Raw genomic sequence first — 9,744 nt, 5'->3', positions numbered from 1 at the left:
GATATGAAGAAATAAAAAGGTAAAGTCAACCTTTTGTGGTTTCTCTCCCATCCTCACCTTGGCTTTGCCCTGGAAGTTGAAGGTGAGAACATACTCTCCGGGTCTCGTCTCACTCTGACGAATCACAAAGAGCCCGTGACTCCTGGCTCCGCCCGCCAGCACCAGCTGAGCCGCTCGCACACGGGACAGCGTACCGTGGAACCACGGGTAACCTGTCAAGCTGGCATCACCGTCTGACTCTTTGGCTCCCTCTCCACCTGACACACACACACAAACACCTGGCTATTTTTTCCTTCATTAGATCGTTGTGCTCCTGTTGATGCTAAACGTTGTGTTGCTACCTGCAGAGAGGTTGGAGCTCTGGGCCTCGGGGGACTGAAGGAAGCGCTCTAAAGGCACGTGTGACGGGTGCTGGGTGAAAGGAAGTTCCCTGCAGCGAACTGAGGGGGCGCTGTAATGATCTGCCCCTGTAGGACATGACCTCTCCGGAACCCGATACACACCTGAAGATGTTTGCACAAACGGAGACGAGTCAGGGTGAAAGCATGTAAATATTATGCGGCGCAGCAGCGGAGCGTCCGGTCTCTGCTCACCTTCAGAGAGCAGCTCGCAGCTGCAGGACGCCACCATAGAGCAGTCCTTAGAGGCCTGGCCGTGAGGACACGACGCCAGCTCGATGTCATCGCCGCTGTCTCTATACACAAGCAGGCAGGTCAGGACAACCACGACAGCGTATACACACGCATGCAAACAAACACGGTCACAAATAATCGCTCTGTTTACATCCTGAGCTCCGCCGACAAACGCCCACTAATCCTAAAAACTGAGGCTGGTGTTTGTGCTCAAACAGCCTGTCAAAAACTCCACTAATTGGATGATTAATGACTACGTGCGTTCCCCGCTTCTTCCCTCTCCATCTTCGGCAAACAGCAAATATTTATCTGGTGGTTTACCCGGGGTCTATGCAGTCCTGGATATCAGCAACCCAAGAGTTTTTCTGCAGAGAGTCGATGGTTTCCAGGATGTACTCGCCCCCGTTTTCCACCTGTGGAAGCAGTCGCACACAGAGCGCCGTTCAGAGCCTGTTTTTAAGATCAGTTTTCTTTCTTTTTTTTTTTTTTTGGTATTTTTCTATTTGGGAAATTCAACAAATGCAGGTGCAGTTTTTGTGAGGGTAGCTTGTACAGAAACATACCTTAAGAACAAAAGTGTTGTCCTTGTCGGGCATCTCCAGCGGCATGGTGGTCCTCACCTCCACGATGGCTGAAAGAGGGATGCTCACTTTGGACTTCGAGGACTAAAAACCAACAAAGAAAGAGACTCATGAAAGCTCAGACTTACCTGCTCTCTATTCAAAAACACATTAAAGGAGACATATCATGATTTTAAACTGCTCTAGTTCTAGTTTGATAGAAGGGTTCATGACTATATAGCTGCACAGAACGTCAACAAGGAAAGACTTGTCCATCCAGCCTTACATGTTGGAGCCAGAGTCTGACCCAGAGAGAGAGGAGAATGAACACCAAACTGTAGTTGGTAAGACAATAACTTTTATGGCAATTTAGTCGCAAATAATTTGACATAATAGTTCAGAAAATATAATGAAAAATAGAGAAACTCAATGGGTTGAAAAATCTGTACTCAAACATATCTAAAATATGTACTGTATATACATGAATTAAAATTTTCTGCACTTCTAAAGATCCCAGGTACACAACAAAATGTATTTAATGGCTAAAAAAGGCGGATTTTGCACAATATGTCCCCTTTAAAGAGAGTCCAAACACAAAAATAGCTTTCATAGCTGCTATTTTAACTGTAACTGACAAACAAAATGCAATAAAACAAAGTAAAAGCACCAAAATGTGTGGCTAAAATGAAGTGTAATTTGGCATATTACTAAATATTGCAATGACAATAACTTTCCCCACTAATCTCAGTCAATTCTGACATCACAATACTCTAAAACCTCTCCCTCTGCTTCAGCATCTCAGTCACTATCATTAAATCACTTTGACAACTGTAAATGTGGCCCTCGTTGGGTGGCAGGACAGTCCTGTTCCCCTCCATTATCCCCCAAATCCGAGTGTGCCATTACAACAGTCCATGGTTTAATTACATCCTGTTTTTAATCCTATAATAACCACGTGAAAAAAAAAACTTCTAAAAGCAGAAAGTGGATATTTTTGTACCTTTAAATTAGTGGTAAAGGTTTAAAACACGGAAATACACACAGCTTTTTCAAGCCCTCGAGTAAAAAGCAAACACACAGTTTAAGGTTGTTGGTAAAACCTTTGAAATTAACGGACCAGCACTCAGAGCGAAGCTGATCTGAAGAAATTCTGCGGCTCCGCTTGTACACAGATTCTTATTTTCCACATGATCTCAGTGACAAACACACAGGAGGAGTTGATAAGAGGTTAAAACGGAGAGCGCTGGCTGGCTCCCAGCAGAAAAAGACAGATCCAGACGATAATCTCAACAGAACCTGCGAGCGTGTTTCAGGCAGTGTGTGTGTGTGCTCATTTATTGGTGTGCGTGTCTAGAGACGCAGAGAAGAAACAGAAAAGGGCCGAGTGATCGTCTGGCAGAGGTTTATCAGCTGATCCGTCTGGAGTAATACTGTCTTCATCTTGATCTGCCTGTGCAGCTGGCTGCTATCCACACCCACGGCTCCTTCTTCTGGATCAGATGTCAAAAACCACTTCCTGTTTTAAACAATTTGACCACTTCCTGTGCCTCTTTATTGTAAGTCAGCCTCACTGGGAATTGACTGTAGTTAAGACTGTGGGAGATGTAAACAAATACAAGAAGTACACACGGCCCTTTTCTGTCCGTAGACAGCAGTTCTTGCACTTACCTGCTCACCTCAAAGAGTTTTTATCAGAAAGAGGGGAACGAGGAAACTGTGGGTTTACAGAGACTGATGTCATGATTACCACAAGTTTTTATTTTTAATTATTGCTCTTAGTGTTTAAGTGCTTTGCTGTCACAAAGTAGCACATCTACAGTTATATTTCTGTGGGAGCTTTTTATATGCATCATATATAGTTGATATGTTGTTTTTTGTGAGGTTCAGCAGCAGGTGAAGCGCTCTGTCTGCGACGTGTTACAACTGATGCGCTGAAGTTACAAGGTGTTATTTTGAGTGCTGTGAAATGGAGAGTGGTTCGTCTGGGCTTGCTGTTGTGTCATAATGAGCGCTGTGAACGTGCTGCAGTCTGCCAACAGACTGACGACACAGGTAGGGCTGAAGCCCAAGCCGGCAGCAGGCAGAAGATGTCAGGTTTTTTTAATCACTCCGACACTACGCCGCCTGCGCTCTGTTCAGATCTGTAAGATGTGAATGGGATCAGAGCCGACCTGGAGAGATGAATGGGTTTAATTTATCCCTGCTCTGAAGTAGTGGTGGAGGATTTCAGTTTAATCTACAGATGGCTCTAAGTTTCACATGCAATGAATGAAAACATTGAATTACAAATATTTCGTTCAGAAATTCAATCTCAATCTGCCATCGCTAATTCACAATCGGGTCGCAGAGGCAACAGGTCCGGGAGAGAGAAATCCAGGTCCACGTCCCAATCCCCAGCAACTGACAACCTCCTCCTGATGGAGCCCAAGGCATTGAGGACTTACATCATAACCCTTCCAATGACTTCTGGGTCCCAGTGGGACGTGCTCAGACCACCTCAACTGACTCCATTTGATGAAAAGAGGCAGCTCTACTTCAAGCTCCCCCTGGAATGTCAGAGTTTCTCATCCCTGATGCTCCTTTTCCACTAGTGCCTCTACATCAYGGTTCAACTCGGCTCTCTATGGTTCCAAAACAAGACTTATGGTCTGAAAACACGGYGTTGGTCACTGATTGGTTAGGGGGTGGAGTCACTGGTTGATTCACTTGAACCTAATCTCACAACAACATGATCCACCATTTGTAATAACAACTCTATCATGTCCTCTATTGTTGTGTTGTGCATCTTCTTCTTCTACTATGTTTAATGGTGGCTGGAAAATAGTTTAATGGAGCCGAACCTCCACCAGCTGGTTAGGCGTGTGGCGTCARTTTTCAGACTCTGGGACCGCCTGACTTTTCGATGAACCCAGCCACTAGAGCTGTTACTGAAGTGTAATGGAAAACCACCYACACTGCTGTAGAGGCGCTAGTGGAAAATGGCCATAAGGTTGTGTAAAGTACCACAAAGTGATCCTTGAGTAAAAGTACAAGTATCTTAAAAAATTACTTTGGTAAAAGTTAAAGTCTCATTTAGGRATGCTACTTGAGTAAAAGTCTTAAAGTATCTGATATTTTTTTGAAATGACTATATCGTATTAAAATAATTAATTTACGTTAAATTTAGGATGCACTGGTAGTCTATCTCCTCCAGTTTTTATACATTTATCAAGGCTGCACAAAACGTTTCCCCAAAATGAAAATCTATTCTGGAAAATTCTATCAGAGGGCTGCAGCCAAATGCAATAATATAATTCATGAAATACAAATACTTCTTAAGTACAGTCCTTTTATTTTAATGATTATGTCCTGCTGGAGTGTGACATGATTTGTTTGTGTAAACTAATACGGTATCAGAATTGTATATATTTATACGTCTCATTCAACTACAATTAAATTCACTCTATCTAGGAGGCACAATTAAAATGGATAGTATTTATTTTTTTTATAATAACCAGCTGGAATGAAAAGTAACGRCTTTCTACTTCTTACCTTTTTTTAAATGTAGGGAGTAGAAAGTACAGATAACTGTGTGAAAATGTAAGAAGTAGAAGTAAAAAGTAGGCCGAAAAATAATTACTCAAGTAAAGTACAGATACCCAAAAATTCTACTTAAGTACAGTAAATACTGTAAGTATTTGTACTTAGTTACTTTCCAGCTCTGCATAAGAGCCATCTCCTGCTCCATCACTTGATAAAAAGACATCCAGATGCTTGAACACGAGGCAAAGACTCCTCCCTGACCCTGAGGAGGCATTCCTCCCGTTTCTGGTCGAGAATCACGGCCTCGGACTTGGGAGGACTSTCATCGCTTCACTCTCGACTGTGAACCACCCCAGTGCACACTGAAGTTCATTCTCCGAACACACCAACAGAACCACATCATCTGCAYAAAGCAGTGACGAGACCCTGACCCCACCCTCCTTTCCATGGCTACGTCTTGAGTTCCTGTCAGTGAACACCTCAAACAGGGTTAGAGACGGGACAGTTCCAAYGTGCACCAAGATTGAGCTTGACTTTGTCTTTAAGTTCCTCGTGCTTTTTTCACTGACTTGGCAGAGTTCGAGTGGCTCTCTAAACTGTTTTGGTTCCTGTTTTCTGTTTCTCACAGCAGCAAGTTTGCCAGCGATAAGGAAGCAATCAATATATACACGAAAGAGAAACTTTGAGATCCTCTTGCCTTATAAAAATCAATGAAGCAGCTTCCTCTCATTCCTCACAGTGTTTAGATATTTTCTCCCTCCCTCTCAYGCCAACCTGTCCTGACCCTACTTCCACTCTCTGCAGCCACTTTCCCTACAACCACGATCAAAGGACAGATTTCCTCACACTCAGCTGCACAGATTTGTGGCCTGCTTAAGGTCACGGGCAACGATCTGGAAATCCCACACAGACAAAAATGTGAAAGGTATGCAGCAGCAGCCGGTTTAGGTCATATTTTAATCTGGGTTTCAGAAAGGAACCAAACTAATGATTATTAGCTGAGTCAGAATTCACACTGTTCTTCTTTTATTTTATTTTTTAAGTTTCCGTACATTTTAATGTTTGATTTTAGGCATTCACACATTAAAACAATCAGGTAGTTGCTGTGACATTTAGTTTTTAACCTCAGTTACAAATGTTTTCCTGTAGAAGTACACCAACATCTCTTGTGTTACTTAAAACACTGTCATTAAAATCTGCTCTATTTGTGCCATTTCATACTATATTTTGTTTTTAGGTATTATTCTACTACCCAGTGGTGGGCACAGATAACTAGTAGCTTCACTGACACCTAAACTGCTACACAAATTTCTTTGTTTCGCTAACAATATAAAGCTAAATTGATATATGGCAAAAGCTAAAGCAGCATTTTACAACTTTTGGCTTAAATCTAAATAAAAAATGGCTGACTTTTCATTTTTGACATTAGCTAGAATTTTACATTAGCTAACATCTTGCTTGTTTTAGCTTCTAGCAACCTTTTAGCCTCTTACCTTTTCGTTAGCATTTTGCATCATTTATCTGTTAGCTAATTTTTGGCAATTTCTAGCTTTTAATTAGCATTTTGCCGTTTTTGACTTTGCCGTCATTTTGTTTATTTTAGCTTGAAGCTAGTGTTCAGCTTCTTTTAGCTTTAACAACTCGGTTTCAGCTTTGTCAGCAAACTTCAGTAAATCATTCTGCACTCAGAACGGACTCTGCACGTTGTCGAAAACACACTTTTTCAAGCTGTTTGTAAAATGTGAAGAATAGATATTCACCGCTTGAAAATGAAACGTCACAAATTAAAGTTTTGGTTTGAAAATGAAATTTGAATGATAGTAATCAAAATAAAAACAGCTTTTTGCAGATTCTAAAATCTGACATTTAAAGAGCTGTTGAAAGATGACAATTCAAAAAACTAGATTTCTGTCTCCTTTGAGACACCATGACAGTTCACCTCATAATAAAAACAACCCATCAGCATGTCCTGGTTCTGTTCAGCTGCCTGTCCACAGTGTCTCGGTGTGTTGGTGTACCTTGGGTGGGACGTAGAACTCCAACAGGAACTTCTCCCCTCCATCCTCCCTCTTTGTCTTCCTCAGCAGCAGGCGGCACTTCTGCCACTGAGCAGCACCCACACAGTTTGTGTCGTCGGCCACCATGAACCTCAGCGCCCCCTCCCTCTGGATCTCCAGCAGCTCTGCCTTGTGGCCCTGAGAACCCCTGGGCAGTCGCAGCTTTTGGGACCACTTCTCTCCCCCTCCTGCCTCACCACCCCCTCCTCCGTTTGCCTTCCTGTTTCCCGAGGGGGCGTCGGGTTCGGGTGAGGCCCGCCTGTGCCACATCTCCTTCACCCCGTCAACGACGCACAGGCTCATGTTCCTCAGGGAGAAGCCCTTCTTGAAGCGAGCCTTGGGGTGGCTGACAGAAACGTCCTCCGAGCTGCGGGACTGTCCTAGAACAGACATCTTGTGGGTCGTCTGTGGGCCTCGGGAGGCGGCGCTGCCACTGCTTCCCCCGTCCATCCCTCCCCCTCCACTGTCCATGCTGTCCAGGGACTCACTTGAAGCCCCGGTGTCCTTACGCCTCTGGTAGAGATCGTGGCCGTAGTTCAGAGGGCACCCCTGGATTCCCAGGAAAGGGACGATGCTGTACTTGGGCGCCGCGTTGCAGCCGTCCTCTCCCGGCGAGGACGCTTGCTTCTCCTTCGCCTGGGTCACCGTCRCAGTGAAGCACTCCAGGAAGTGGTTGGCGAAGTGCTGCGAGAAGCTGGCATCGGCGCCGGGCGAGTCGTAGCACGGGTTCTCGGACAGAAAGCGCTGGAACTTGTCAGCGAAATCGGCGGCGGAGGCTCGGGCGTGGAGCTCGCAGAACTCTCTCCAGTCAGGCAGAGGGCATGAGGAGGAAAGCTCCGGACTACCGGGCACCACCGCTCCGTTCATCACTGGGCCATGCCAACCCACCTAGGAGAGGCTGAGGAGAGGGAAGAGGAGCAGAGTGGACATTAATCCCAACTTTGACATCAATAGAACATGGCAGAAGGATGGACTTTTTATAGTTCAAAACATCACCTTTTGCCTCATTTTGTAATATTATGGTTGTTGTTTTATTTTGAGAAAATAGTTTAACAATAACAAGAGCTTCTTTTAAATGTTCTTGAATCTAACCGCTCATTTTGGATTAGAAATCCCTTCCTACCAACATAAAATAACCGAAGACGTGTTCTGAGGTGAACATTTCATTATGATGGAAATTTATTTCTCTGGAAGAGTCACAAACRTGCGACAGATCCAGATTACAAGCAGGATGTCATGAAGGTTTGAAATCAGTTTAAGCATTAATTCAATGTGACAACAGACTGAGAGGAAACGATCCAGAAAGCTCCATCAGATGTGAGCGGTTCTGATTCTTTTAATTATCTCTGAGTGTTCAGTCAGAGCAGATTAACTACAATCAATACAAACTGATCGTTGGGTTCCTCTGCATGTCTCGTCTCATATTTTATAAATATTTTCATTTTTTTTCCCTTTCATCGCAGCATGTTTGTTTGGCTCCAGCTCTGCCAAACCTCATCACATCACGGCTCAAACTTTTCGCTACAGTGGCAAMCTAATGCAAAGTCATAATGACATTGTGTCAGTCGAAGCGTCCAATGAGCGTCTTCTGTGTCCCCTTCCCGTCCCCTCTCTGCCTCTGCAGTGACTAATACAGCATCAGTGGACGCTGCCAAACAATCAGGCACATGTTGCTTTGATTATTTGCTGCAAATCACACAGATAAGGCGGATATGTCGTGCGAGGCGATGAGTTGGGCAAAAAGACGCTGCGTCTAAAACTCGGGGCTTAGCCCTTCATCGACAAGATTAAAGCTTCCGCACTCTTGAACAAAATGATGCACGTTTGCACCGGGGGCTTCTCTTTCCAGCAGCTTTGTCATGGTTTTAGAGGGCATTGGTGTGTCAGGAAGAAGAAAAACAAAACAAAACATGTATTTGTATTCACCAGATATCCAAGAGGCATCCTAACCAGAGCCAAAATCACCTTTACTGACTCCTTTTGATGGGAAGAAGTCACAGCTCCCCTGGATGACTGAACTCCTCATCCTATCTCTAAGGCTGAGCCCAGTCACCACTGAAGCTTATTATGGCCTCTTGTTACCAGGATCTTATTATTTCAGTCTTGATCCATATCTCCTGACCATAGGAGAGGGTCAGTGACATTACTGAGGACGAGGCTCAGACYCATCCATCCATCTCTTGCTTCATCCAACTTCACTCCTGCCCAGATACTTGAACTCCTCCACCTGAGGCAAAGACTCCATCCTGACCCAGAGAGGGCATTCTGTCTTCAGTTGATCAACCAAGGTAAGTCTTTACATAGCTTGCATTTTTAACCAAAAGATTTTATTTGCCAACGAACTGTAATACTGCAGCCTCTGCAGTATTGTGGACTCTGTGAGGGTCCATTGTGGTGAAGAGGAGACTGAGCTGGAAGGTGAAGCTCTCCACTTACTGGTCAGTTAACATTCCTGACCCTCATAKGGTCASAAACTTTGGGTAGGGTTGGGCAAAATCTTATCGTGTGCTATTAATCATCGGAAAAACTTCAATCGATTATTTTTTGGCACTTGATGATTAATACGATTAATGCCACCAGTCAGTCCGCTCGATGCATCGCTCTGCTTCAAATATGCTGAACATTTTAACCTCTTAAGCCCCAAGGGGTTTGCTTGATGTTTTTACTCGAAATACCATGCTGAAATGTAATTGAGYGTATCTCAGCAGTTACAAACTCTACTTAAATAATCTTGGTGTCAAAATAAAGCTAACACTTGGGAGCTTCTATTAGAAGTGTATGTATTAAAACAACTGCTGTTGTTCTAGAGATATTGAGGATGGAACATATATATTTTTTACTTTTTTTCCCTCCCGTCTGAATATATTTTTTTATTAGACAGTACTATTTAAAACCATAATGAAGTAGACTAAAAACTCTTGGAAACCATAAATCCACCTGTGGACATCACCTGTGCAAAGGTTCATGCTACTA

General features: G+C 43.7%; 1 protein-coding gene across 1 annotated transcript in view; it reads right to left on the bottom strand.

The window, feature by feature from the left end:
• Positions 1-9,744, bottom strand: part of sh2b2 (SH2B adaptor protein 2) — a gene marked incomplete at its 5' end in the record, with an annotated part of 28,353 nt that overhangs the window by 9,418 nt on the left and 9,191 nt on the right. The window contains 6 exon segments of the mRNA XM_014011061.1: positions 58-257; positions 342-503; positions 594-694; positions 954-1,045; positions 1,196-1,297; positions 6,733-7,669. Coding sequence (XP_013866515.1) covers positions 58-257; positions 342-503; positions 594-694; positions 954-1,045; positions 1,196-1,297; positions 6,733-7,638 — 1,563 coding nt within the window.

Source organism: Austrofundulus limnaeus, unplaced genomic scaffold, assembly GCF_001266775.1.
Source record: "Austrofundulus limnaeus strain Quisiro unplaced genomic scaffold, Austrofundulus_limnaeus-1.0 Scaffold76, whole genome shotgun sequence".
NCBI lineage: Eukaryota > Metazoa > Chordata > Actinopteri > Cyprinodontiformes > Rivulidae > Austrofundulus > Austrofundulus limnaeus.
This window is presented reverse-complemented; position numbering and strand designations above follow the sequence as displayed.